This window comes from Daphnia pulex, chromosome 9 (genome assembly GCF_021134715.1).
Source record: "Daphnia pulex isolate KAP4 chromosome 9, ASM2113471v1".
Taxonomy (NCBI): Eukaryota; Metazoa; Arthropoda; class Branchiopoda; order Diplostraca; family Daphniidae; genus Daphnia; species Daphnia pulex.
The window spans coordinates 9,262,408-9,289,978 of NC_060025.1; the positions used below are offsets into that span (position 1 = coordinate 9,262,408).

A 27,571-nucleotide genomic window follows, 5' to 3' on the forward strand; every position below is an offset into this window, starting at 1 on the left:
CTGCGTGTTTGTTATTGAAATTTGATCTCAACAGGAACTACAGCCACTGCTGTAAATACCAATCAGCCAGCAGCAGCAGTAGTATAGGGATGTTACCGCAGTCTTATTATTCACGGAGCGCAGTGAATTGGTGAATTCAAGCCGCACCTCTCGTCTGAAAGAAAACCCAACTCTTGTGAAAGTGCATAAAGAAGGAGGGTTTAACCACCCGAAGATTGATGACAGCCAGCAGCAGTAGTTGGGTTGTAGTATAAAATGAGAGTGAAGAGTTTCGACTCGACGCGAGTGTTTTGTTGGAGAGCATCAAACTTGGAAGTGTATAATAACATGGAGTGCGGGATTCTTCTTCTCCCGCTGCTGCTGACTCATTTGCTTTTAGTGCGTGCGGCAGATGATGCTGTGGATAGTACCCAGGTGAAGGCTGGAAATGTTTCGACGGTTAACGAATGTTACTGGTCGGGTGAGGGGCCGATTTGCGATGGAAAATGTCGGGCGGGAGAAACTGTCGCCTCCGAATCGAAGAAAAACGACGGTACTTGCGCATATTAATTGTCTTTTCTCTATTTCAATTTTAACATTTATTTGATGATTCAGGAAACGGCTGCATCATTGGCAAGAAAATGTACAAATTTAAAAACAAATTCTACCGGAAAATTTATAAATTTAACGAAAAAATATGTTTTTAAAAGGTATTGTTGCAAGGGTGGTGCTGTTTTATCGAGTAATAACGGAACAGAAGCAGTGGCTCTTCACCATGTGAAACGACAACACGTAATTGAAGTAACCAACTCGTCGTCGACACAAGGACAACTCCTATTAGGAGACACGGTAGCTAGATGTTGTTTGATCCCTGGTATTATATTCCCCCCGGCTGTTGATGTTTATTAATCACATATTTAGAAAGATGATTGCTATTGGGTCGGCAAGTCCCCAAACTGCAAAGGCTTCTGCCTGGAAGGTGATTACATGGTGAACACGTCCCGTACAGCCAACGGTACTATAATCCCGATCCAATATCTTTGACCTTAAATTAAGTTGCAAGTATAGTACATTGCTATTCATTTATTTTTTACAGGATCCACGTGCATTGTCGGGAAAAAGAAATATTGCTGCAAAGGCTCCGGCACCAATAACACATTAAATGACGTGCACACTCATTCCGGCAGCAGCAGCAGCAGCACTACAGAGGCTGCTCCCGTGAAACAAGTACCAGCTCTAATACATACTATTTTATTCGGGTTTAATAATCAATGACTAATGATCTCATTTTCCGCATTCCCAGATGACGAACGGCAATTCATCTTCTTCCTGCTACTGGGTGGGCAAGGCGCCCATTTGTTTGGGATCCTGCAGGTTCGGTGACTACGTGGCCGACAAATCTCCCACCGGCGACGGCGGTACATATATATGACCAATTACTGCATTTTTAAACGCCGTGTACAATATTAAAAACAATTGAATTGACAGGAGGGAAATGTGAGAGTGGCCAGAAAAAGTTTTGCTGCGCTCGACAACAATCGACCGCGCCCGTCTCGACCGAAGAGCCGCCGCCGCCCCTCAAGACAACGACCAGCATCGGACAAATGGACAATGTCAACAATTCAATTTCCAATTGGACAAGTGCGAGACCTTTTCAAACGCGACGTCGGCCAACGCCCAGGGGTTTGCCAATCAACTCGACCGTCACCAATCGCGTCAAAATCGTCAAAATCAAACGGAAATTGGTCATGTCGACACCGACAGTCGCAAACGTGTCGACGTCGATTTCCATGACGTCGGAAACTTCGTCAACTCTGGCGATGGCTCAATCGTTATTGACTCTTCCATCAACAACAGAATCGACGGTAACGACAACAGCAACATCACCATCGACAGCAACAACAGAATCGACGACACCGACGACGATAACTGCTTCAACGACAGCAGCAACAACAACAGCAACAGAATCGACATCAACAACGACAGCAAAAACACCGTTGACAACAACACCATCGACGACAGCAACAACACCATCAACAACAACAACACCATCGACGACAACTGCTTCAGCAACAACAACAACAGAATCAACGACGACAGCAACGGCAGCAACAACACCATCCACGACAGCACCACCGACAACATCAGCAACAACAACAACACCGTCGACGACAACTGCTTTAGCAACAACAGAATCAACGACAACGCCATCGACGACAGCAACAACAACAACAACGATAGCAACACCGACAACATCAACAGCGACACCGACAACAACGACTTCATCGACGACAACAACAACAGAATCGACGACAATAGAAACTGGGACGACGTCTTCGACGCCAATTCGACATCCAATTCATCATCCAATTCGTCATCCAACTTCTCGACATCCAACAACTTTGGCGGCACGGTCGACTTCAACAGCAACGGAATCAACGTCACTTGCAACCGGGCCGTCAACACCAGCCTCGACGTCGATAAAACCGACGTCGGCCAGGGCCCCGAAAAAGTTTGAACCGTTTTTCAATCTGCCCGACGTCCTGCCCGTCCCTTTGATATTCCGAATACAAAAATCCGCCGACACGGACATCACCAGCCTGGCTGCAAACATTGCAACAACATCAATTATTCAATCATCAACGACGTCAACAACCCCAACCACCTTGGAATAATAAAAAAACCCAAAAAAGATCCAATATTATATCGTCCTGGCGACTGGGGTCCCGGTTTGTCAACAAACGGAAATCCACCAGTGCACAAATCATCAATAATGGGACCGCCGATTGTTTTGCAGTGCAGCAAGTTATATATTCCTCTGTTTCGTATCAATGACTACTTTTGAAATGAATAAAATACAACGTCAATTGTTTCCGTCGCGAGTTTATTTTCAGTGTTGTCCTCTCTCGACAAGTTATTCTTTTCAGGGATAGCGATCGATGGCTATGCTGGGTTTGTTGTCATGACAACATCTTCTTCAAATTGGTCGCTACTTTCTCTTGACGAGCCTCGACTGACTGCCGACACCAATCTCTTTTTCGAGACCTTTTTCTTATTTTTTCCTTTGAAATTTCGCTCGTGATCAAACCTACAACTGTCAAATACAATTCAAAAATTGGATATGTAACTTTTTCACAGGTTTGAATCAAATTTCGACTCACATTTTCAAGAGGGTAAAACTGATGACGTACGTAGCCAAGATAATGACGCCTATAAGAACGATGGTGACCAGTCCGGCAATAGTCCTCGGCTTCCCCTAAGGTGTCAAATAGACAAGAATAATAAATTCTTAGCATTCCCTTCCGGGGGAGGTATAAAGGAGTTGTTGAGATTATTAGATCACAGATAGTTGTGCAATAAGTCACTGGGCCTTTTATATCAAGAGAAAATGGGACAATAAGGAGAACACATTGAATATTTCATATAAGACGCTCACTTGAAAGAGGGAAACTTTGGTGGTGGCACTTTTGGGACGGGCGTCGACGGCGTCTGTCAAGATGTTGCACGTCCATTGGCCAATATCTTCCGGCGTCACCTTCATCTATGCACATAACACATCAAATAATCTCATGCGAATACATCATAACCGACGCGGATCTATTCGCTCCAGCGACTTACTGCAATTCGACACTTTCCATAATGTTCCGTGTTGACTAGTCGATTTTCGATGGTGATGTTGTCCAGCATCCGCACGACGCCGTTCAACTCCCAGGAGCAATTCGTGACGGCTGGACCTTGAATTTGGCACACCAGCAAAAGAGTCTGACCTTTTCTGACGATGATTTCTTCATCGCTTGGTATTAACGTGACGGCGCTGGGTTCCTCTAAAACATGTCGTGAATAAATGATGAAGGAATAATAATGAGGATCTGTTTCAACCTTACCGTCAACTTGGTCCAGCTGGCCGTCGACAATCAGCAGCAAATGAAACGCAATGAGTAACAAGTGAAAGGCAGCCATCGCTCTGAGCTCTAAACAACAATCATCGATCCCTTTGCATTTCGTATGAGCTGAACACATCCGGTTGGCCAACAGGAACAAGATTGTATCACGTAACCGCAATAATACAACATCCGGCCTTAATTAAAGTGTACGTACTACGTCGCAGTTATTGACGACGAAGACTGTCAACAGCGTGATCAGGATTTGGCGATAGGATTCCGGATAGAAATGGTTATTTTAATAAAACAGGACACTTTAATTAGTATGCGCTCGCCTTCGTCCCTCATAGTCCAAAATGCCGTTATAAAATCATTTGTCTTCCGGAATTTTTCGCACACCTTTCACGCCGGTGTATAAAACCAGGCGACATGTTGTGTTTTGACATCAGTGTCAATTCACGATTTGGTAATCCATCTTCAACGACAAATAAATGGCTGCCTGTCAATTCCTGGTGGTCGTCGTCTTATTCGGTTTCGTCTTTTCCTTGTCAGCAGCAGCGGTGAGATCCAACTTGTTTTTCGCTTGTCTATCAATTATTCACGTTCGTGGATTATTTTGGTAAAAATTCACAGTCGCAGGAGAAATCCAGCAAAGAATTGCGAGTAGGTAGTCGATGCTATTGGTCGGGAATGGCCCCAATTTGTAATCGATTCTGTCGGCCGGGAGACCAAGTTGTCGGCATATCGACGACAGTTCACGGAATTCCTTGCCTAGTTGGCCGGGCCAGTTATTGCTGCCCACGACGTCGCTTGCATCACCAGCAGCACTTTAATCATCTGTAATCGGTTTACCCCCCTATCGTATTGATTTCTTGTCTACAGTCGACCGTTTGTTTTGTATATAACTCGGTTGCTACTTGCCAATACACGATAAAGTCTGTCTATACTATATAAAACGAAATCAAAGTTGATTGAGCAGCGCAAGGCTGGGATTGGCTGCTGGGTTGACTTTGCAGCTAGTTCGGGGCGGGAATTTTAATTAGGAAGAATGATGTGATGGCAGAAGACGCGTTGCCTTATAAGTCTAACGTACACGACTGCGCTGCTGAATTCTTAAAGGGAAACGAGAGATTGGCACACCGGAAATTGCCGAATGCCAGTCAACAACAGGATCCAGCATCCATTTTCATCGTACACAGTCTCAATAATAATCAGCGTGATCGTATACATTTCACTTTGCACGATGAAATCGCTGCCATCTGATTTGATTACAACTGGCAAACGTTATTTCTAAAATCCAGGTGAAATCTCTCGGCTGGTGGTTTCAACTCTGCCCTTGAGAGAAAGGTGTTTAAGATTTACCTTGACCCCTTTTGATTCCAATATCAGATGTTTCTCTCTTCTATATAAGCTTGTACATGTTTTCATAAGGGCACCGCGCAATCTTCTTTCGTCATCTGGGTTTTTCCCAGTGGGATTTCTCTTGGTCTTGGCCTTTCGTCCCTGTCGTTAGTAAAAGTACAGATTTCTTAGAAACGCCAACAGTTTCTTGGGAGAAATTTTGAAATGAAAACAAAAAGAAAAAGGGATACCTCTCTTTTTGATTTCTTGGCTGGGCTTTTAAAAAATAAAAGGGGCTGGGCGGGATATCCAGCAGCAGCCGAGCATGTGTATATAAGCCCGACCGCAAAGTATCGTTTGACATATGTTGTGAATAACATTTGGTCTCTTGAACTCGAATAGTTGCAGTTGCAGTCCAGCATTTCTCGAATATCAAAGATGAAAACTTTCGCTTGTTTGGCCGTCCTCGTCGCCCTTTGCGCTGTTGTAGCGGTAACACTACCTGATTTTGTCTTATTTTAATTGTTTGTTTCTTTAATTAAAATTGATTATCATAAAGATGGTCCAGGCTGATCAGATAACTGAGCCGTTTTGTTATTGGTCCGGCACTGCACCGGCCTGCGCTGGAGCTTGTGAAACGGGCGAATTTGTTGCATCCACCAGCAAATTTGGCGACGGTAAAATCCATTTTCAAAAATATCCAAGTTAAATCAAATAACAATTGATTTGCGGTCATTTAAATGACAACAGGTAAAACTTGTGCGACCGGAGTCAAACGTTACTGCTGCGCCATGCCACCTCAATGGCTGGCCCAGCTGGCCCAGTCTTCTTTCTACGTATTGAACGGAGGTCCGGTCGAACCCATTCTACCATCTGGATACACCCATTAATTGATGAATTGTCATCTTTTAAAATTATTTTAAATCCATTCTAAATTTTATACAAAATATTTTGTAATTCAGACACAAATTACACAGAAACTTTATACTGAAAATTCAGTTGTTTAATCATTATCACGCGGGATTCCCTGCTGACTCTGTCCAGACATGTCCGCATATTTTGTCGTTTCAATCAGAGACGGGCGAGAGATACTGGTAAAAACCGAGTTGATTAAGTTTCAGCTGCCGAACTAATAACACGGAATGTGTCAGCGTGACTCGTCAGCACCGCTCGACAGCACGTGAAAGTGTCTACGTGTGGGCTATGAGATTCTCCTTAAATGGCCGTTTGCCCAGTCAGCTTATATCACCGGGGTTTTTCCTCAAATCTTTACTGATTTTTGTTTGTTTGGGGGGATGATTCAGTGTGGGCAAATGACTTTTGTAAATTTATCGTATGAATGATTGAGCACGCCCTTTATTTATTATAATTATACAATCACGTCGACCAGGTAAAAATGGATTTTCTTATCATCCCGAAACAGGATGCAGATGATCAAATCGACTTTGGACAGATTATGTCAACAAATTAATTCCCGTGAACTACAATCAACACTTTATAAATGTTGTCGTGTCATAGTAATAATCTTAAATAAATCCAGAAGGTGTGTATAATCAAGTGACGTCATTATTTTATTAGAGTACAATTTCAAACAAGAGTACAAATAATTATGTCATCACCGTAGAATATAAAATAAATACACAAAATATTGAATAACATTATAAATACACAGTGCAACACTAATCAATAGAGAATCACAGTCTGAGAGTTCAATCAAAAATGCGCCCGGCTCAATCATAAAATACAAACACATTCCTTTTTAAAAAATTCGATATAAAATCCTAAATAGTTTTGACTCGATTGCTGAGATAACACGATAAAGTTGTTTTCTCCCCCCCTCTCATAATATTCATATGGGATGAGCCTCTCTCAAACGGCAATAATTGTTATGTCTGCTGGACCACTGGGCGGCCGATGGCGGTTGGCACTCGATAAAATCCAAATCGTCGACCGTCAACGCACGACGGTAATTGGTGGCGTAATGCGGAGTGCTCGTCATTCCGGCCGGAGGCGAAAAAGTTTTACTGCCCATCAGTGACGAATGGTTGTCGCCCGGCAGAGTCGAGTAATTCGGGACGGGCGAAGGTTCTAAAACAATTCCAGACGACCCAGAAGAAGCGGATAATTCCGCACTGTTGGATTGTTGTTGTTGAGACTGGCCTTCTGCCGCTGGTAAATGGAAGGCAATGTGACCGCACTCGCCCGGCTTCATGTTGCGGCAAAACAAGTCCTTGATGGTCGTCGATTTGACAATGTCGAAACCGACCGGCCCGCCGAATGTGCTGGGCTTCCAATAATGCGGACTGGAAATGGGATTGGCCATCATTCCCTTGACGGCGTACGGTCCGCCAATGTTGACCATCGTGAAGGGCGTGACGGACGAGTCGGATTTTTCCAGCAACATGCCCGGGTAGAATTCCAACGCGTCAATGTCTCCGTAAAGTTTGTCCAACTGGCGGGACAGATCGACGTCGCCGCCCGTCAATTCCATGAAACTCGTGTACTTTGGCATGCCGAAAAGTTGCCGGTAATTGTTGAAACTCTGCAGACGCAACTGACGGCCCTGGCGGACCACGTCTTTGAACTGGTCCAGCAACATCGGCCCATGATTCTGATGCCTCAACTGTGTTAATTAAAACAATGATATTAGTCATTATTGGAAAACAAATGACGTAAAATTAAAATGGGATAAACTTACAGCTCCGGCCGGCTGGGTGGCGATGGCCTGGACAAAAGAAGCGAATCCGTGTTTGGCCACTGTTTTGGTCGAGAAGCTCATCTGTTCCAGGGTGTAGGTGTTGTTGCCCAGGGTGATGGCCTCGGGCGCCATGGGATGCCAGTGGTACAGATGGGCGAATTCGACGTGGATGCGATTGGAGAATTGAAATTGAGGTTCGTCCCTGAGCAGCTCTGGATCGTAACTCAATTTCACTTTGTATTGGCTCAGGTGTTGCACGTACTCCTCGATGGTGATCTTCAAATTCTGGGCCAGCACGATGAGTTTGGCCGTCTGGTAGAGGCGCTCGTCGTTCCAGTCGGGATGCTCGACGGCCAGGACGTCGCAGAGTCGGTTGTGCTCCCGCAGCCAAACGGTGGCCATGACAAAGAGGCCCGGCTGCATGCTGAAGAGGGCGTGGCCCAGGGCCACTTTCTCCTCTTCGGGCGTGTGCGGCGGGTAGATCATGTGGACGGAGGGAGCGTCGCGGAGCAGCGGCGGGAACTGCTGGCCGTCGGCGTCGATCCTGACCTTCATTTTGCCCAGTTGGAAGGAGCGCAGGGCGTCCTGCGTCCCCTTGTCCAGTCCGTAAATGTGGGAGACGTCGACGCCGTCGTTTCCTTTGGTGAAGGCCGGCCCTCTGGCCCTGTCCGTCCTGAAGAATTGATGGGAAAAGTGCTGGGCGTAATAGGCGAACAGGATGTTGGTGCCGTGAGGCTCGGCAATGAATTCCTTCCTCTTGAAGAAACGTTCGGCCAGCTCGTCAATGTCCGGCAATTCCCGATGGCCTGTGGGAGCAACAAATATTGAAATAAATTTGGCGTCCAGCTTGTGGATGGACGGACTGAACCTACCGGCGACGCCCATGGGAGTAGGGCAATGTTGGGGGACGGGTGGCAAGCTGCGGGCGTAGTAGGAAGTGTTGAAATGCGATTCGGTCGTGATGTAATCGTGTCCGCTGTTGAAGCGCGGCGGTGACTGGATGGCCGCCCCGCGGCTCAGGTAAACGTAGCGCATGGCCGCTCGGTGGAGGAACGGCACGTTGTTGACCAATTTCCACAGCCACGGCCAGCCCGTGTACACTTTGTGCATCGTCGTCAAAGACGGACGCAACCAATTCTTGATTCTCCGGCTCACAATAGCTGTCAATTAAAGAAAGTAAATTTAAATTTCATTCATTCATTGATTAGATATTTGAATCAATGATAATTACGAATTTCGCAGGTTTTGCCGTAATATTCCAGTCCGGTGCAGTCGCAGGTGAAATCCTTGTGGCTGTTGACGGACATGCAGACGCCTTGATTCTGGCACGGATAAGAGCAGCACGGATCGACATCTTCCGCTAATCAATTCAAATTCAAATTAATTTCCAATCAGAATAAATTGGTTTTGGTTATGTAAAAGATTTACCTGCAATGCAAATGACCAAAATGGAGAAGAGAATCACAATGTTGAATGAATTCATTTTTTCTTCGATTGGAAAACTGGAACAAAAATTACAATAGCAAGTGGCTAGTAATAGGAGTGGTGGCTGGGGTATCCACCGGTCAAGACTCTGAAGGGAATAATGAACGAGTCCCGACTTGGTCCCGTAGTATTTATACGTTTTTTTTTCTATATGGCCAGGGCCGGCTTTATACTTTTCAGTGAGATTTTTTCGTCTACGAATAGAGTGAGAGAGAGTTTCCCGTCATCTCTAAATGGGTGGTGGGTGGGCTTGGGTGGGGGGTTTTGGAAATCAAATTCTGCCCAGCGACCGACCCGTGCTGTTGGTATCATCACGTAAGCAAACGCCGGGCTGACGCAATCCCGTTGCTGGTCATTTTGGATCCCAAAATTTGTTTGTGTGTTGCCTAGGGGGGCTGGCGGGTAATCACGACAATTATCAACATTCCAACAAGTGACGACGGCGACGCTAATTGCCTTTCTGATTTCCCACTTGAGATTTTTGCCGACGTCATCGTTACAAGCCGCCGCCGTACTTGGCCGGGAGGTCCCGTATTGCACGGTGAGACTTTTGTATAAGGTGCCGGTGGTGCAACCGCCGCCGATGGCTAAAGTTTAAATAAAAAACAATGACGTCATTTTTTGTCGTGTCATTTTCTGCTCGTTATCGCCGGTCCCGATGGTTGCGCACGCGTTCGGCATCCGTATCGAGGACTCTCTCTCTCATCTACAACTTTTTCCCGACTTTTTCCTTATCAGTTTCTCTTTTTTTACTATTGATTTAAACGCATTCTTGTCGAGTTTTGTCTTAATTCTTATCGGCTTAGTTATACTACGGCCAGGAAGTGAATTCCATATTGGAGACATTATTTATGGCTGGGTCCGTTTTATTCACGGTCATCCCGCCTAAACTTGTCTGGCATTTATCGTTCGAGATTAGGATTCCTTTTGGCTTTTATAAATTAAAAATTAAATAAATAATTGAAATAAAATTCATAATAAAACTGGAGGGATCGATTTTTAATAAATGTCTATATCGATACATTAATTTTGACTAATTAGAATATTAGTGTCGTCTGCTGTCTTTTGTTTCAAAGTTTCGAAAAACGAGACAAAGAGAGGTGAATGATTGTGATAACTAATGAACTATGGGAGACCAAACGATTACTCTTTTTGGGGAAAATGGATGCACGAAAAATAGGACAATAAAAAATTCGCCAAAAAATGACAAAACTTTGATCGTCGTGTGAACTTGTACGAACTCTGTTGTTGGGGTTCTCCAAGTCTCCATGCTGTGAGTCGTGCAGCTTATGGCAGGTAGCCTAAATAAAACTAAGAATATGAGTACCATGATTATGGGGCTTAAATCAAAGTGTCAAACCTGTTCCAAATTTGTAAAGTATCAGTTTCTATAACTAGCATTGATCATGTAAGCTGCCTGTTGCTGCATGGCAGTTTTTTCGATGCCCTTTGTAACCTTTTCCTTTTGTGCAGATTTCACACCTGTTCCAGCCATCATCGACAAAAAGATGTGCAAGTTTTGCTTGTGCTGGACCTGTCATCGACCACCAATCTCAGTTTATCATCACATTGGTAATAATTTCCGTTACCTTGATTAACCTGTGGACCTGACTAGGTATTTGAAACATGCATGATTTGCACAAGTGTATTATTTGGAAACCTTGAGTTCTCCCATTTATAAATTAGGGTCCACCTGGTATCTCATTTCCAACTTTTCCTTACTGGTTTCTGGCAGTATTTCCCGTAACCCATTTTTAATTTTTAATTTAGATAATCATCAGCATCTTCTTTGTCGATTGGAGAGACTACCGATCGTGTTGTGGGTGTATTCGCGAGGACGCCCTTTTTCCTATATCCTTCCTGGTGGATTCAACTCTTTTGCAGATGGAATAATGCCTGGCCGGATTTCCCAGGCTTAAAGGTAGGACAAATGTCCATCTCTAATCTTCATTTTTGACTGGTGCCTTTGATTGTAAATTGTTACAGAGTACGATTGTGTCGTTTGGGTTGACTCATCAATTAGGGTTCATTGCACAGCTCATATAATACGTAGAATAGAACGACTGCATATCAGGCCTGTTTTTTACAACTTTGTCTTTGCGAGTTTAAACAATCAAATTCGAAATTGTTTAAACTTTAAACACTTGAAGCCAAGTGCAAATAGAAAATTTTATGAGCCAGAGGGACCTGCATCTTCTGGTGATAGCCTGGGCGCCATGGCGACAGCCAATCTAATGCAACGTTATTGGGTTTAAAACAATGAGAGAATCACGTCACCTTATTTCCAGTTGGATCCAGTTACTTTTGTTGAATGAGACGTCACGTCGGACACGATTTCAAACAATGGGATGACGTACTACCTGCTCTGTTCAAATGTGTGTCAAATAATTACACACGGAGAAACGATGGGTGGGTGAGAAGATAAAAGGGGAAATACCGCGATGAGCATTTGATGATTTGAAAAATATTTTGGGGTTTTTGGCGGCACTTTCTCAACTGTTTGTCTGTTGAACAAATAATCAGCCAGCCACGCATTTTGTCTTTTTCTCGTGTTGATAACAAATATCCGGATTGGAATATCCAGCACTCAAATTTGTTACTTTTTTCCATTGACGTCAATGTTGTACCGCGACGAGAATCTAAATCCTTGAGGCTCATCTCTATCTCTCCCCCCTCCCTCTTCTAAATGTACTAAAATATCAAACGCAATCAGCCGGACAACTTTGATTGATGTGCCATTGCGATGTTAGATAGCGATGGCCATCACGGACACATTTTCACGACCCTCATCCCGCCAAAAGTTTTGTCGTCATGTCAGCACAGCTCGTTTTCCCCCCTCGTCGCTATAACATAAAGTTGAGAAGATCCGGCTGGATACGGTCAGCATCGATCCGTCCATCATAATATTCAACACATCCTCCTCCCCCTTTGTACATAGGGTTTCCCCTAGAGAAGATTTCTCCCCCCACCCTTTATCGACATGAAAGTCGTGCAATAAGAAGAGACTCTGCACGAATATGAGACGACCGTGGGCCTAAATACAAGTCGGACGACCATTTTTGTTTGTCTCAGCTTGACGGGCTCATGTGAATTTCAAATCGAATGGCTTTTTGCCGGCCAATATTTGCCTCTGATGTGTACAGCCATTGAATCGGTCGTCGGGATCGAAGGTCTGCGTGACTAGTTATTATAACATATCTGTGATCCCCCTTCCCTCCAGTTCTTGTTTAGATAAGTCGACATTCCTCCGCATTTGAAATCGAGAATCAACTGCCGGCCGGCCATTTCGGTAACGGAAGATTATAGCCGCGGCAAATATAAACAAAGTCGAGGGGAATCGATCATTTGACGCACGTCAGCCGCATCTTTTAAAAATTTCAGAATAGATGTGACGTCATATTATCAAAAATTCATTTTAAAGTTCGAACTCTGCTGTTTCAATTGAAAATATCTGAGCTTTTGTGTGTGTTGGAATGAACTTGTTGCCAACGCCGAGCGTCAACAGAGAGGAGAACTTCAGTTGCCATGGCGATGCCTCTCGTGATTAGAGCCAATTGCAAATGTTGTTCAACACAATTTGATAGGAGCGTGACTTGATTTCATTACGTGGAAAATCGATAAGCCAAAGTGGAAGAAAAAGGTCGTCGCTATGCGATGCTAATGGTCAAGAACATGTGTTCAAAACAGCTGAGTCGGTGCTGCTGTATCTCTATGCGCCGTGTATTGAATAATTATAGCAAATTGACATACAACCTTCGTTTAAATATCGTAATCATAAATATGTTTTGAAATGGTAATAACGATCCCCCCCGGGGGTGATGGTTGTTATTTTTATTTCTAATTTTTATAAATAAATGAAGGGCCACGCGCGAATCGACCGCGCCAAATTCAAATCGGTGAGTGAAATTAAATGTTTTGAAATATTGTTTTAATTGTGTGTTGGTTCAACGCCACAAGAGTCAGACATCACATTGATAGAATTTTTGTCAAAAGTGTTTTTGTTTTTTACAACCGAAAAGAGTTGAATAAAAGAGATAAGAGCGGGACGTGAGGGACACACGCACACACAAACGACACACACGTACAAAAGGGGAATGGGGGGGGGGCGAAATGAAATCAGAAATTGCGAGGGACTTTGTGTCAGGCACCTGAACTTGTTTGGTTATGTTTTTTGAAAATGGTTAAGTGAATTTGTGTGTGTGTAATGAACATTTCTTTTTCTTTTTGGTTAAATGAATTGCAAACTATAGCAAATGAATGCAAAACAAAATCCCTGGCAGCAGGGCCTACACATTTTTGTAAATCGAATTAGATTTTTTTTCTGGTGAATTGTTTTCTCTTTTGCTGAGTGAACTGCTCGATGAATTATCTAGTGGCCTTTCATATTCCATCCGCATCTTCCGCCGTTGTTGGCCGCTTTTAAATGTGTTGTTGTTTTTCCCGCTTTTCAGCCGATGATTTATCTCATAAATTGGGTCAGGAAATCGATGGGCAGCGGGAAAATGATGGTCGAATTCTTCTCGGCCGAGATGGTGCTCAGAGTCTGTGCGGATTAAATCAAACGGGGAAAAAATGAATCACAATTCCGGCCGGAAGTCGATGGAACTAAATTTAAAAAAAGAGAAAAATACCTGAAGGTATCGCAATTGGAGAGCGGCCGGCGATTGAGCAATCACCATCGAGGCTTCCTTGAGAGCAGTGGAGGCCTTGAATTCTCCCTCAGCGGCGATGACTTTGGCTCGTGCCTCACGCGACGCCTCCGCCTCGGCCGCCATCGCCCGTTGTAACTGCACCGGCAAACGCACGTCCTTTCTGTTTTCCGACCCCCAGCCATTAGACATTTTTCTTTTTATTTAAAATGAAAACTTTTATTTTATTTTTTACATTTCGACACGTTCGACTTTGATGCCCCACGATTCGGTCGCCTCGTCCAGCGCGGCCTAAAAACGGGAAATGGCCATCAGTTGGGACGTGAATCATCGGCCGTGGCAATCAAGTGCCGTCCTATCTCTCTTTTGCTTTTATTTTTGATTTGGGTTAATGGGAGTCTCGACACAAACTCTACCATCCCACCCTCCCGACAAGATGATAACAGCATCTCGTGTTTCGTATTCACGACACGTTTGAACCCACTCCCGCCCAACCCAAAGACCCCGCCGCCAGCCATTTCCATATTTCGGGATTTTCTACCAATCTACAAAGAAAATCCGCAATATTTCCTTCCGCCGCATACCAAAATAGTTATTAAATTATTCTACTAGTACTATAGTAGGAAAGTAGCGGACGGGGGAGGGAGGGGTCGTATAAATCCCGCAAATCTCCGGCGTGAGTGTAAAAAATAAAAATATAAAAATTTGAATTAGATATATAATCAGAGTAGATACTCCCTGGTTGTAATATTATGGAAAAGAAATTTAATTTAATTAAAAAATAAAAGTGCGGGGGAATATTGGGGGTTGAGGTGAAAAGTTATATGAGCGCAAACTGCCTGCATGGATCCCGAAATGGTTTCACGGTCGCCCAAAATCTCGTGCAGGTCTTTAGTGCCGAGAATGTTGCGCAACGTCGTCTGGGCCAGGAGGCGAGTCGAGTGATGGGCGTTTTCCACGTTGGCCACCGACACGGTCGCGTTCGACACGCGAAAGTAAACGACGGCGTCCACCGACACGGTCACGCTGTCCTTGGTCAACACCTGCGGCAAGCGGGCGACAATTGGTAGACAAATGAGTGGGTCGTCACTTGTGACAATTGTCATAGACTCAATTGTTGTTGTTCGATCGATTCAAACCTCTTGGGGCGGAATGTCAAAGACTCCCGTGCGCAAATCCACTTTGGTGTAAGTCTCGATGCACGGCAGGATGAAGAAAATTCCTTCAATTTCAATCAAAACGGGTTGGTTGTTAACAATCAATTATTTTATTTAAAATAACGGGAATATTAAAAAAAAAAACAGACCGGGACCCTTTGCACCGCCGGAGAGGAGACGTCCCAGTCGGAAAATGACGGCCCGTTCGTATTCCTGCACCACCTTTTTTTCGGGGGTGAAATGAAATGAGATGAGACAACATTTATTTATTTTTTAAAATTCAGTCGACTGTTTAGGATTGTCGCTCAACTGCCAGATTTGATTGCGCGATTAGCATATTTTAAAATCCGACGAGCTGGGCTCTTAAGGTGGGCGAGTTAAACGTTCCCTTTTTCATTTATAGATAGGCCGTTGAACTGATGTCAAAGGAGATGATCATGTCCACACACAAAATGGTTTGGGGGGGGGGATTATTTAACATTTTAAATTTCCCGCCCCGTGTGGGATGATTGAATTAGCATTTGTTTCACGCCCCTTGAAGTCCCATCCCCAATTTTCACGTTCAAAGGGAAAAAAATCAAAGGCAGAAATTTGCATACGGGGGTGGCCTCTTACTTTGAAGCAAATGAAGAAGGAGAAGGGCATGGTGACGAGGACGAGGAGCCAGCAGATGATGGTCAGGATCCATCCGCACACGCCGATCCCCGTGTCGCTATCCTCAGCTGTAAAATTCCAAAAGAAAAACAGAAAAACAAATTTTGCGTTTATTTTCTCAAATTGGTGGCGTCGTGAAAAAATTGGCAAAAGACACAAACATCCTTCCAGCGCTGGACCTCCGAATTGAGGCGCCACTTTGGTTTTGATGATGGCCGGCTCCAACATTTTCTTATTTTCCAGCGACACTTTTTTGGGGGTTTGTTTTATTTTGTTTGGGTTGGGGTCTCGTTAGCGACTTGTTGTTATCCGGCGGTCCGGCACCAAACTGTTTGGCGAAATGACCATCGCAATGGCTGTTATATACACACATCACCTGAACCCTGGCTGCTGGCCATCGGTCCGGTTGAATTGAATAACAGCTGACGCGAGGGAGGGTCTCTACGTCCAACGTCTTCTGTTGATTGTTTGAAAATGTGCGAGTCCCGCTGGTTGCCATGCCGACGACCCACACACATAATAAGGCAGAGAGAGAGAGAGAGAGAGACTTGCAATAAATAAATAACAACATGCGTATAAAAATAGGACGGCGTATTTGACTGGCCGCTCCGCTCTCTAATCCCGCCAGTGCGTGTGCATCTGCTCCATCTGAAAAGTTTCCGCATCAATTGAGAATTTCTATCGGGAAAAATAGAAAATCTCTATCGGGTCCTCGCCGATACTATATACACGTCGTCGAGTGAAACAAATCGCCATCGCGTCCGAAATGCCACGGCCAATCGATCCTTAAATATAGCCCCTAGACATGTTTCACGAAAAAGCCATTTGAGCGGCGGCCGATCCTGGCAATAAGAGCCGAAATAAATATCCAGCCAGCGGTCATCGATCGCCTAACAATTCCGGCTTGTTTTTATTCCGATTGAAAAATCAACAAAATAAAAATAAAAACAGCCCCAAGATGCCCAGTGTAGAATGGAACTTGTGGGGGAAGGATCGCGAGGATCGCGTGTTGTTTGTTACCCAGTTGACGACGACGACGACGACGACCAGGGTAAAACTTTTTTCTTTTCGTGTGTCTCTCCTGGAAAACTCGATGGATATATGGCCCGTCCGTGGGGTGGGGCCATTACAAACGGATTGGTTGCCCATCAACTCTAACGTCAATTAAATCTATCGAGATATGTAATAATATTCTATCGAATTATAGTGGACATTTAAAAATAGAAAAGGGCAGCACCAGACGACACGCTCTGGGATCAAAGAATAATCCGCCCATGAACTAAATAAATAAAATTCCGCTTGAAATTATTCCATGAATTCGATAGATACGATTGATGGTAATAATTGAGTCGACTTTGAATTGATTTGTCTCTCCTCCACCCCCACACACTAAAACGAGGAGAGGCCGGATCGGAAAACGCTCAAAAAGGGCCCCCGAGGTTTTTATTGTCAGACATTTTAGGCTAGAAAAAACCTTTTTTTCGGGCTATCGGGAGCCAAAGGAGCGGAAAAAAGGGTCCCGAACGCACACAGAGAGAAACGACCATATACTTGAATATTCAATGACTTTTCTGGGTTTTGAATAAACGACGTCGCCAACAGCTCGACGGTTGGCCATTGCCGAGTGCGCAGAAATGTTTAGACATTTGAGAAAATACGTCCGTAGCTATGGGACGGACGGACGGACGGACGGGCCTATAAAGACGTCGCCCATATAAAAGGCACAAAAGATTTTTCGGTCCATCACGACATCACGACGTGGATTTTCTATAGTGATAAGGGGAATAGTAGTCGGCCCGTCCATTCTTCTTCTTCTAAATACTTTCCTCGACCCATATCATGTCCGTCTCTGGACTGCAATTTCCCACCCGCGTATAGAGAGAGGCTCTATGCAAATGGATGGATGACACAATGGTGACGATAATACCGTAGGTTTTGATAAAGGCGTTGCTGGGCGAAGCGAAGCGGAGGATGTCGGCGTGAGTGTGGTAGTCGCTGATGACCCGTTGCGGCTCAAAGACTCGCCGTCCGGCGTTGGCCAGGGCCAGCACCAACGGAACGGGCGAAGAAGTCTCATATTGTTGTTGTGGTTGTGGTTGTTGCAGAAGAGCAGAAGAGGAGGAAGATGTGGCAAAAGAATCGGCGGCAGTCTCCATCAGTTGTACCGCGTGACACATCCGCGACTCGACGGTCACTCCCTTTTTTTTCAGTCAATTCATTTCCCGCACTGACTAGGCCAAATCAATCCTCACACACACTTCGTTTTTCTTTTCTTCTTTTTTTAATTATTTGGTGGTGGTAGTGGGGGGGGGGGTAGCTGATGGATGGACGCGAACGACAAACAAACCACCACCGAGCGGGAGTAAAAAAACAAAAAGTGCAAACACGACGGACCGCACTGTTTTCTTGGTTAACGCGACGGAGTCAGAAACTGAGGCGATCCGAGTGGGTGAGGAGGAGTGTGGCGCTTCTCGCTCACGTCCATCTTCACGGCCGGATGTCGGCGGAATAAGAGCCAGTGGATGACATTGGGGCAGGACCGCCACCGCCGCTAGCGGCCAAAAGGGAGGAGGAGGAGGAGGGAGTGTCTAACAGGCCACGACCTGCACGGAAGAGACGAGACCACGACACCACCCCTTTTGCCACTGGGCATCTCTCTCTCTAGCTCTATATAGCTGTTGCTGGATGGATGGATGGATGGATGGATAGACGATAAACAGGCGAATATATCCAGCCAAGCGGTACAGGAGGGAGGCCAGCAGCCCAACATTTTGTTGTTGTTTTTTTCTCCTTTCAACTCTTCGTGTTGTGTGTCTTTACGGTGTACGGTTTTCTTCGGCCATTATTTATAGATTCTCCACTCATCCATCCATCCGTCGTGCGGAATATGTATGACTCGCCCCTCCAGCACCACACCCTTCTATACAGGATGGATCCATGTTTTCCGCCTCTAGCTCTTAATTTATTCGTCATGTAGAAAAGACCAAGGAACAGAATAGCCTGGGAGTTGGTTTTTAATCTTTCACCATCAGAAAAGGTTAGACGCGGGCGAGCGTGCGCCGATGTGTTGCATTTGAAAGGAAATATATCGGACGGAGGGTGCGGGTGCTGGACGGCGGTTGCGCACACGAGCGTTCTCCCCTTCCCCACTCATCTGGATACTACTCTCTATAATCTTTACCCGAAAGGCAACTCTTTTCTTTATTTTGTTCTTCTTCTTCCTTTTGTTTCATCTTTTATTATTTTCTTCTTTGAGTAACGAGCGACTAGCGAGCTAAAGGGAAAAAGTTGGACAACCGGAATGAAATCACCAGTAGTAGTTTAAAATCGATTGTCTCTTTTAAAGAAAAAGTAACCAACCAGCGGATTTGTGCTGGCGACCCCTCCAGGGGGTGGATGATGTTGTGATCTGGTCTGTTTTTCCCTGGATGGATTTGTGATGATGTAATCAGCCGGATGTGGACAAATTGGTTTTTGGAGAGGCTCTCTAGCTGATGTTTTATTGATTCAAAGGCTTTGTCGTCCGTATATCCAGCAGCGGATTTAAATAATGAATTATTGCCCGGGGGGAAGCTGCTGCTAGACAGGGCGGATTCGGTTGGATAACGGATGGAGGCTTCTCTCTCTGCCATCCGGCCGATGATGTGTGTGTGACACACTTTGTGTGTGGCCCGTCCTCAAGGTCAATCTGTCGTCGTCCAACCCGAACAGGAAGAAGAAGAATTGAGAGAAAGAGTCACACGCCGAATCGATTCCTCATCTCCAGCGCTCCCCCCCCCCATCCACTCTCTTTTGCACACATCAGAGCGACTTGCATGGATCGCCATTTCCCTAGATCGCCAGCCGGAAGAGCCAGGATCCGCCTCGTTCCTCCCCCTTTTTTTTTTATAGACAGGGTGGACGTGTGTGGGAGGTGATGGAGCGTGCAATCAGGCGAATCACGCTTGATATCAATCCCACCACCCTCCACTAATAACCACCGCAAGTCACAAACACACATTGAATAGCCGTGACGGCCGCTGGCCACCGCAGGATGTAGCGCGGATCAATTACTTTTGATTATTCCCTCTTGGTTTTACGAGAAGGTTGCTCTAATTCATTAGCCAGAGGCGTCGATTTGTCCTTAAATGATTTCTATTGATGTGTCTTGTATGAATGGCTAATTCAGAGTGTCGTCTGACACTTTCGTTTAGTTAAACCTGTTTCGAATTTTTGTTGTGTTGTTGGCACTTTGTAATCTTTTTTCTTTTGTGTAGATTTTACACCTGAGCCAACCATCATCGACAACAAGACGAGCAAGTTTTGCTTGTGCTGGACCTGTCATCATCAATTCAATCTCTCCGTCATCGATTGGGTAATTATTACTTTGATTACCTTTGTGCACCTGCTAGGTATTTGAATGATGCATGATTTGCACAAGTGTATTACATTTAAATCTTAAATTGATTAGCAATCAATCAAGGTCTACCCAGTATCTTATTTTCAACGTTTCCTGACTTGTTCCTACTGTCAATATTTTTCTTAATTCATTTTTTTTTTATTTGTTATTTAGATTACCAACATCTTCTTTGATTGGCGAAAACTACCAGCCGAATGACGGATCTCTTCTTATTTCCCCCTTTCTTTTAAATGTCCTCGTGTACACCCATGTGAGTGTGGGTGTATTCACGAGGACTACCTTTTTTTTCCCTATCCCGACTGGCGGATTCAACTTTTTCAGCGGATGGATGGAAGCACTTGTGGATGGATGCCTGGCTGTGGATTTCCCAGGCTTAAAGGTAGGACAAATTTATGTCTATTCTTCTTTTTTGGTACTATGTGGTGTGACAGTCGCAAGATTATTCCTGAGCTGGCGGTTAAGGTTTTTCATGAAATAGCCAAAGTTAAATTAAAACCAAGGATGGTAAAAATGTGGAAATATGGGATGGAAACTCACATCCGAAAACGAATTCAAATTCGCGGGCTTGTTTGTTCTTGTGCCGATGTTGAGGCCCTTCTCCGATGACCACGGGGCGTCCGTCGGCGTCGCCTCCGCCTCCGCCGTGAAGTGTCGTCGTCTCGGGTATCATCGCTGCACTTGAAGAAGGAATCAGGCGACCAATAAGAGTCGAGTTGTTGTTGTTGTTGTTGTTTGCCGCCGGATCGATGCGAACCGGTTGATGGCCCAGTACGAAGCCAACCACTTTCGTTTGATTTCTTTTCTCCCCCCTCGTTTTTCTTTTCTTCTTTACCGACGTCGTTCCTCTTTTTATTTTCTTCTTCTTCTTTTTATTTTCTTTGATCTGTAAATAAAATAAAAAGAAAGAAAGAAAAAGGAATGTATTTAATAAAAACGGTCGTGTCGAGTGCGGTTGGCCACCGCTAGATGGCGGATGCTGGCGACTAAATCATTCAAAATTGGAAAAAAAAAAAACGGCCGTCGCCGTGACAACGCGCTCCAATTTCTCACATCACAAACTCAAGCACAAAAGCTCTCACTTGAATGTTTGACATTTAAGCATCTCCATTTAATTTCCGCTTGATTACATTTTCCCCCTCGAAAATTCGACGAAAAACATTTTTTCCTTTTTCCTTTCCCCCTTGGTTTCCAAAAAATTCAAAATTGTATAGACCAAAATTGGCCAAATTATTACGAGGAAGAAAATTGTGTCAATTAACCTGTCGATTCTCAGCGCGGGAGTCGTCGAAGCAAGACAGAGTGTATACAAGCGTGAGTGTAGAGGAGTAGCAGAGAGCACGAAATTATCAGATGAGGGGCGAGAGAGACGGGCGGTGGTGGTTAAGGGGATGGCCAGAGTTTATAAATAGTCACTAACAAGTCGCCAAAGTTGCTGCTGCTGCTGGTGCTGGTCGGTTGCCGCGGGAGAGTGAAAAGAATCCACATCCAGTCGCCATGCCGACTCACCTGTTACTCCCGCACTTGTTTCACTCCCCTTCTTTTTTTCGTTCCCCCCTCTAGCTTTACCTTCTTGTATGTTGTACACACACTCACGTATGTAGTACACAAGAGTACCACTACATTTACAGTAGAGCTCCTGGCAGGATCTATTCCTCCCACTTCTTTTTCGCTTTTCTTATTTGATGGGGGAGAGACCCACCTCCGGCACCTCCCCTCTGCTCCGCTCCCGTCATTTCCTCTTTTACTCAGACAGACGACAATAAGAAGAAGACTTGCTCTCTTGTTATTGTGTATGCATCGCAGGATATTCAATAATCCAGTCCTCCCTTCTCCGTATATCTCTCACAACCAATGGCGAACAAGTCCCGTCATTTTCCTACTTTTCGACATTTTTCTCTCTCTGCGAGTCTCTCCGCCGGATTATTATTGACATGTACAGTCGACTGCTAAAATGCGCCACTGCAGCTGTGAATAAATATCTACGTGCATATTCCCACACACACATTGAATGCATCATGTTTTCGTCGTCGTCTATTTTTGATCGATAATCTTTTGACTAGCATATCGACATGGTCCCCGCGTCTATACACACGAGTCTATACAGGAGCTGGAAAGAGAGAGATTACACGGCAGAGTCTAGGAGGAAAAGTTGCATTCATCTTTTTTCCTTTTTTTTCTCGATCGAACCTGAGACTTTTCCCAGGGCTGGCGGGGATCTGATCCAGGGAGGAGCAATATCATACGTCTAAGCCGCTATCTAATACCTGCCTCCCGGTTGGTTACCAATCTCTCCTATATCCGGCTCCGGGATAAATTCTCGTCGACTTAAAGAACGACCGAATAGATACACACACGGATATTCTGTGTACATATAGGCTATAGAGAGAGAGAGATGGGTATCCATTATCATATTAATTATGTCCGACGTGTGCTGGCCATCCCTTTTGTGTGTACTGTGTGTGTGTAGTGTGTGTATATTATACTCGTCCGCCCAGATTCACTTAACGTCCGTATCAATTAGCGAGTGGCTATGTAATATAGGGGACCAGCAGGAGCAGCAGCAGGAGCAGAGACACACGTCTAGTCTGGTACAGTGGCCTCTTTATTACACCGGCGACTGATGGATATCCGGTGATTTTTTCTTTTTCTTGGGTGCTCTCTCCATCTCTGCCATTATGTACCTAGGCTCACCTTTGTGAACGGCGTTTTCTTCTTTTCTTTTTTCTTGCGGGGGGTTCGGCCAAGAGTCGTGGGGTTGGCTGGGCAAATGCGCACAGATGGATGGGCTGCAGTTCCGTCTAGCTATAGTATATCTACGTATATGGATATATACCGTCACGGTTTCCTCCGCTTCCAGGTTTATTGATCCGACCGGAGGAATATCTACTACTACTACTACACCAACAGCAGTAGCAGCAGCCAAAGGAGATGTGTGTGTGTATATAGGGCCAGCTATGGTGCGGGAGGAAATGACAATATGGCAAGGTAGTGGCAGCGTGAACATCAGCCAGACAAGGGGGGTAGCAGCTAGCTAGCGCACGCGGGAATGTGCGGGAATGTGCGCCGTTATGAAAATAGTCGAAAGGAATTGAACCGAAATTCATCAAAGACTCGACGTATATCACGGCCCATAGATTTTCTCCTTTCGTGACTTTTTTCTTTCGTTTTTTTCCCGTTTTTTCGCCATTTACTTTTTTTATTGGTTATTTTGTTTTCGTTTATTCTCGGGAGAGAGAGAAAAAAACAGAAAATGAAGTCACGCGGAGGCCCATCTGTGAGTCATCTCCATGGGCGGGTTGGGGGGGGGGGCAGAGATTGAATTTATAATTGAATGAGCGTGACCGCGCCGTGCAAACATAAAAATATAAAGAGAGGCCATTGGGTCCGATCTCCCCCCGGCCCCCTCCTATACTGGACTGCACCGGGACAAAAAAGATATCCAAGTTTTGCACGGACGATAAGGTTTAGATATTCCCGAACCCAAAAAGAAATAAAAATAGGAAAAAACAACTTTTTTTTCTTTTCTTTTTTGGGGGATTTTGGTGCCAGGCGCATTTCAACGTCTAAATTCACGCGGGTTATTTTTGGGTTATCGCCGTCGTTCCGCTGTCAACACCCTTTCACAAAAGAAGAGATAGTGTCGTCTTATATATTTATATCTGTTTTTCCCCTTGAAAATATTTGAATAGCCTGGATATCGTACATTTGTTGGAGCGGGCGCAATTTGAGAAGAGATAAGAGTGATTTGTAGTTTTGACTATTTTTCCTTCTGACGTAAATTGAATCAAGTGTGCAAAAGTTTATTTTGTTATTTTTCTACGTTTGAATGAAACTCAAAGTCGTCGCTATTGAGCAGAGAGAAAAACAAGGAAGGCTGTTGTGGATGCTATGCATATCAAACGCGGCAGCAGGACGGGCTTAGACATTTCCCCGCCGACGCCGCCGCCCATATTTGCATAGAGACAATTGAAGGGGAAAAGATCATAACCGGGCGAATGATGATTTCTTTTCTTCTTCTTCTTTTCGTATCCTGGGAAAATGTCATCTCGAGCAGAAAATCTTGTCTTCTTTGTCTCTTTTTTCTTCTTTCCTTGTGTGACAAAAGGGGAAAAAGTTTCGTTGCGTATTTATATTTGAGCTGCCAGACAGCTGCTGCCGCCAAACATTATCCACACATGACATTTTCTCCAACCGAGCTAGGCATCTCCTCCTCTCTATAATATGTTGCAATCGATATTAGAAATGGAGACAATCGAATTGTCCGTGCTCATTCCCCCGCCATGGCAATTGAATCGAAGCAACACACACACGCAAGAAGATCGTCAAATTTGTTTCCCTTTTTATTTCTTCAATTTTTGTAAGAAAATATTATTCGCCAGTAGAGTCAACGGCCTCCTACTGGATTCTATATGGTATACGCACGTCATTTAAATGGATTGTTTTTGATAATTTATCGTCCGTCAAGTGCTGGGGCCGTTCGAGTCGACGGGCTAAAATTTCCATAATCAAATGATATGACGTGTAATAAGAAAACGTCATCAAAAAAGTTGCTTTCCCCTTTTTTTTTTCTTGTGTCGTGGTTGGCTGATTGATTGCATCTCAATTGAAAGAAAAAAGGAAGAAGAAGGTTCCAATCAATCAATATAGCAGTATAGTAATATCAAGTGTGTGTGTATAGACAAATATAATAACCTCTCTTTCGCATCCATCCATCCGGTTTTCTCTCTATGCGGCCGGATAAGACAGAAAAGAGATCAAAGTCCAAGTAGATGGAGGCAAAAGAAGAGGAAGAAAAGAAGAAGGACGGCAGCGCTTTTATGTGACGTCGTTGCGATTAGATATGGTCGACGATCCACTTGTGTCTCTCGTCTTCGTTAAAAGTGGGGGGGAATATACACAGGACAGACAAGCCGGCCAAAGCCGCTTTGATGAGTATTAGGACTCGGCGTATATTACATATTAGACACATATATAGATTCAAACTCAAAGAGAAGTAGAGATAGAGTGTAGTAGAGTAGCTATATTATTAGACTATATCATAGATATTATTATTTCGCCGGCGGAGGATGGATTGGTAAAATCGCTGTCAAGGAGTTATCAGGCTTGAACGAATCCGTCCCAGCGGGTCCCTTATTATATTAAAAAAAACAGGGCCGGAGCTTTTAGGACAATCTATATGGGAGAAAAAGATGTTACATCACCGCTTCGGCTGGAAGGCATCTTAGCCTGTTGTAAAACGTAATGAAAAACGATGGCCGTCGATGATAAATTGACAGAATGACCGCTAGCGCGCCTATATGGAAAAAAAGGCCCTATCATATCAAAGGCTTCCAAATAGATATTGCGCCCCGCTGGAGCCCCGTGAAGAAAAGAGATTTACGACTAGCTCGGCTCCCCCCAGCAATTCTCCTCCGATGGATGGATATTAAATACGTTTTTCTTCATAGGGACGACTCCCCCCTTTTTTTGCGTGGCTGCTGCTGATGGAACAGGGAAAATGGACGGCCATTTGTTATGTGGCACCCCAACTCCCGCACGTTGTGCGAGTAGAGAGGAGAAGATATCGTCGGCCGATTTTCTCTTGCGCATTGTGAAATGTATTCCTCTCTTTTATTATTATCCGAGTTATTCCGGCCGCATTGCTGATGTTGCCAATATTTCTTTTCTCTTTCTAACTCTTCATGGCCGTGGGTGCAGCACGGGTGGCGATGATGGATCTCTGCCCTCTCGACATCAAAATCAGTCGATGCAAAAATGGCCAGCAGTATAGGACTTGAGATGGATTTTGAAAGCTCCTTGTCATCCGCCTGTGTGTCTATGTGTAGGGGGGATCGTCGTGCAATTGGCACCGGGGCATATAGCCCATAGCCTAGCCGAGAGAAAATTGGCCCCCGGTTGATATTTTTGCGCCATCAGGGTCCCACTTGCACATGGAAGGCAATAACTCATCAGACTCCTCTGCCGAGAGATCCTATCCACTGCTCCTGCTCCTGCTGTTCTATATTCGCTAGCTCCAGCACAAATAATCCACTCGGCTATACCAAAGCAAGGAAAAGGCGTTTCTAATGTGCCAATAATTCTATAGAGAAGACAAGATAAGGAAAGAGGAGGGAGGGATCGCTCAATCACACGCAGCGTTGGCTCTCCCGCAGAGGCCCAGCAGCAGCAGCAGCAAAAGTACTTAGTCACAGGAGCAGATCGGGCTCTTCTCTCTCTGGTGACATCACCACCACCACCGCCAAAGGCTTTGCACTCGATCGTGGCTGGTTGACGTTGCTGGCAACCGATCGACACCATTTATTAGTGAAATGGATATTTTACTTTTATTACATTTCCCCCTCACCCACCCAACGTGAATATCCATCAGCCTAAATATAGAGAGGGGGGTCCATGTTTGTTTTTCCAATGACGCCTGCTGGCTGGCGACCTCCTTTTTTCTTCTTCCGCCCAAAATCTATTTATTTCCTTCCGCCTCTTTTTTATTTAAAAAAAAAAAAAAGAATTGAATGGCAATTTTGTCGACCGAAATACCAGCAAATCGTCTGGGACGGTTGAAATTCAATCAGAAACACACGCACAAGTCGGAAAAAAGTTGCTGCTGCATCCAGGCTAGATCCGGAATCAATTTCAAAATTCCACGCCCAAAAGAAAAAGAAAGAATCCTTACCGTTTTCAATTGGTCCAAGTTGGTGGCGTTGCTGGCGGCATTGATGAAAAGTTGTCTTTGGGATTTCCGCTTTTAATTAGCGCCCAGCTGCACTACAACTGCCGGTATGATGCGAGAGTTCACTTGGACTGTTGTCGAGTCTCGGCAATCGACATCATTTCCGTCTCTCTACTAACCCAACCCAACCAGTTCAGGGTATCAGCTGGAGCAGGAGCAGCGGTGCGGAGGGGGTCAAATCAACGCGGGTCCCGAACGGAGGAGAAGGAGGAGAAGCGCGGCGATGATATTTATGTGACACGTGTAGAGTGCGGAGTGAGAGTAGAGTAGAGAGAGAGGAGAGGATAGGATAGACGAGCCGGACACACAAGAGAATCTCAACTGATCCCAACGGGCGGCGGCGGCCACAGAGGAGAAGATCCACCGTCTTGTCCTCCTTCCGTCTGGTGGTTGGGCTTTACACTCGGCGGGCAGCAGCGACCCCCCTCCTCCCTTTCCACTTGCCGCCCGTCCGCCACCGCCCAAGTTCACTCCGCCCACTTGGATATTATTTCCCGCTCCTCTGCTGTTGGCTTCACTCACGACGATATATAAATATATTTTTCCTTCTTTTTCCTTCTTTTTTTGACTCCCGAAGAAGAAGAAGGAAACGAGCGGGTGATTA

The 27,571-nt window shown here is 44.9% G+C and overlaps 5 protein-coding genes and 2 long non-coding RNA genes across 11 annotated transcripts; 4 read left to right on the top strand and 3 right to left on the bottom strand.

Annotated features, from left to right (window-relative positions):
* Positions 1–5: 5 nt before the first annotated feature.
* LOC124202777 (cell wall protein DAN4-like) lies at positions 6–2,851 on the top strand. Of its 2 annotated transcripts, XM_046599199.1 has the most exons (8): positions 8–532; positions 595–622; positions 690–828; positions 901–994; positions 1,076–1,206; positions 1,283–1,397; positions 1,468–1,923; positions 2,014–2,851. In XM_046599199.1, exons 1-8 carry the CDS (start codon positions 256–258, stop codon positions 2,652–2,654), a joined length of 1,881 nt encoding a protein of 626 aa, XP_046455155.1. In that variant the 5' UTR covers positions 8–255; the 3' UTR covers positions 2,655–2,851. The 2 variants fall into 2 exon arrangements, with proteins under 2 accessions (XP_046455154.1, XP_046455155.1); XM_046599198.1 differs by having other exon boundaries at positions 6–532; positions 1,468–2,851.
* Positions 2,847–3,968, bottom strand: LOC124202783. Of its 2 annotated transcripts, none has more exons than XM_046599206.1 (5): positions 3,864–3,968; positions 3,598–3,803; positions 3,416–3,520; positions 3,141–3,235; positions 2,847–3,067 (listed from the first exon to the last, which is right to left on the bottom strand). In XM_046599206.1, the coding sequence occupies exons 1-5, from the start codon at positions 3,937–3,939 to the stop codon at positions 2,923–2,925; spliced, it is 627 nt and encodes a 208-aa protein (XP_046455162.1). In that variant the 5' UTR covers positions 3,940–3,968; the 3' UTR covers positions 2,847–2,922. The 2 variants fall into 2 exon arrangements, with proteins under 2 accessions (XP_046455162.1, XP_046455161.1); XM_046599205.1 differs by having other exon boundaries at positions 2,847–3,073.
* A 120-nt stretch (positions 3,969–4,088) lies between these two features.
* LOC124202784 lies at positions 4,089–4,811 on the top strand. Its single transcript, XR_006878331.1, has 2 exons — positions 4,089–4,420; positions 4,494–4,811. It is a non-coding gene; the product is annotated as an uncharacterized LOC124202784 (long non-coding RNA).
* Positions 4,812–5,538: 727 nt separating this feature from the next.
* On the top strand, positions 5,539–6,191 carry LOC124202383. The gene is made up of 3 exons (XM_046598727.1): positions 5,539–5,693; positions 5,761–5,878; positions 5,952–6,191. The coding sequence occupies exons 1-3, from the start codon at positions 5,640–5,642 to the stop codon at positions 6,089–6,091; spliced, it is 312 nt and encodes a 103-aa protein (XP_046454683.1). The 5' UTR covers positions 5,539–5,639; the 3' UTR covers positions 6,092–6,191.
* Positions 6,192–6,749: 558 nt separating this feature from the next.
* On the bottom strand, positions 6,750–9,484 carry LOC124202381 (prostaglandin G/H synthase 2-like). Its single transcript, XM_046598726.1, has 5 exons — positions 9,328–9,484; positions 9,131–9,259; positions 8,772–9,059; positions 7,900–8,705; positions 6,750–7,824 (listed from the first exon to the last, which is right to left on the bottom strand). The coding sequence occupies exons 1-5, from the start codon at positions 9,380–9,382 to the stop codon at positions 7,051–7,053; spliced, it is 2,052 nt and encodes a 683-aa protein (XP_046454682.1). The 5' UTR covers positions 9,383–9,484; the 3' UTR covers positions 6,750–7,050.
* A 1,684-nt stretch (positions 9,485–11,168) lies between these two features.
* Positions 11,169–20,562, top strand: LOC124203197. The gene is made up of 3 exons (XR_006878460.1): positions 11,169–11,305; positions 20,101–20,198; positions 20,397–20,562. It is a non-coding gene; the product is annotated as an uncharacterized LOC124203197 (long non-coding RNA).
* On the bottom strand, positions 13,763–27,348 carry LOC124203196 (band 7 protein AGAP004871-like). 3 transcript variants are annotated; one of them, XM_046599872.1, is made up of 9 exons: positions 26,911–27,348; positions 20,781–21,126; positions 15,806–15,912; positions 15,340–15,412; positions 15,173–15,255; positions 14,873–15,076; positions 14,269–14,324; positions 14,016–14,196; positions 13,763–13,927 (listed from the first exon to the last, which is right to left on the bottom strand). In XM_046599872.1, the coding sequence occupies exons 2-9, from the start codon at positions 20,911–20,913 to the stop codon at positions 13,844–13,846; spliced, it is 921 nt and encodes a 306-aa protein (XP_046455828.1). In that variant the 5' UTR covers positions 20,914–21,126; positions 26,911–27,348; the 3' UTR covers positions 13,763–13,843. The 3 variants fall into 3 exon arrangements, with proteins under 3 accessions (XP_046455828.1, XP_046455826.1, XP_046455829.1); XM_046599870.1 differs by lacking the exons at positions 20,781–21,126; positions 26,911–27,348 and adding an exon at positions 17,772–18,352; XM_046599873.1 differs by lacking the exons at positions 20,781–21,126; positions 26,911–27,348 and adding an exon at positions 16,006–16,226.
* Positions 27,349–27,571: the final 223 nt, after the last annotated feature.

Bases quoted from the DNA above. Each gene is read 5' to 3' on its own strand.
- LOC124202777 (XM_046599198.1), top strand. From the start codon at position 256: ATGAGAGTGAAGAGTTTCGACTCGACGCGAGTGTTTTGTTGGAGAGCA. The intron at 533-594 runs GTACTTGCGCAT...TTGATGATTCAG, and splicing joins CGAATCGAAGAAAAACGACG to GAAACGGCTGCATCATTGGC. The intron at 829-900 runs GTAGCTAGATGT...TCACATATTTAG, and splicing joins AACTCCTATTAGGAGACACG to AAAGATGATTGCTATTGGGT.
- LOC124203196 (XM_046599870.1), bottom strand. From the start codon at position 18,021: ATGTGTCACGCGGTACAACTGATGGAGACTGCCGCCGATTCTTTTGCC. The intron at 14,197-14,268 runs GTAAAAAATAAA...GTCGGAAAACAG, and splicing joins AAAGTCGAACGTGTCGAAAT to AAAGGACGTGCGTTTGCCGG. The intron at 13,928-14,015 runs GTATTTTTCTCT...TAATCCGCACAG, and splicing joins TCCAATTGCGATACCTTCAG to ACTCTGAGCACCATCTCGGC.
- LOC124202783 (XM_046599205.1), bottom strand. From the start codon at position 3,939: ATGGCTGCCTTTCACTTGTTACTCATTGCGTTTCATTTGCTGCTGATT. The intron at 3,804-3,863 runs GTAAGGTTGAAA...GACATGTTTTAG, and splicing joins CCAGCTGGACCAAGTTGACG to AGGAACCCAGCGCCGTCACG. The intron at 3,236-3,415 runs GTGAGCGTCTTA...TTGACACCTTAG, and splicing joins CCAAAGTTTCCCTCTTTCAA to GGGAAGCCGAGGACTATTGC.
- LOC124202383 (XM_046598727.1), top strand. From the start codon at position 5,640: ATGAAAACTTTCGCTTGTTTGGCCGTCCTCGTCGCCCTTTGCGCTGTT. The intron at 5,694-5,760 runs GTAACACTACCT...ATTATCATAAAG, and splicing joins CCCTTTGCGCTGTTGTAGCG to ATGGTCCAGGCTGATCAGAT. The intron at 5,879-5,951 runs GTAAAATCCATT...AAATGACAACAG, and splicing joins CACCAGCAAATTTGGCGACG to GTAAAACTTGTGCGACCGGA.
- LOC124202381 (XM_046598726.1), bottom strand. From the start codon at position 9,382: ATGAATTCATTCAACATTGTGATTCTCTTCTCCATTTTGGTCATTTGC. The intron at 9,060-9,130 runs GTAATTATCATT...TTTAATTGACAG, and splicing joins CGGCAAAACCTGCGAAATTC to CTATTGTGAGCCGGAGAATC. The intron at 7,825-7,899 runs GTAAGTTTATCC...TAATTAACACAG, and splicing joins CCACCCAGCCGGCCGGAGCT to TTGAGGCATCAGAATCATGG.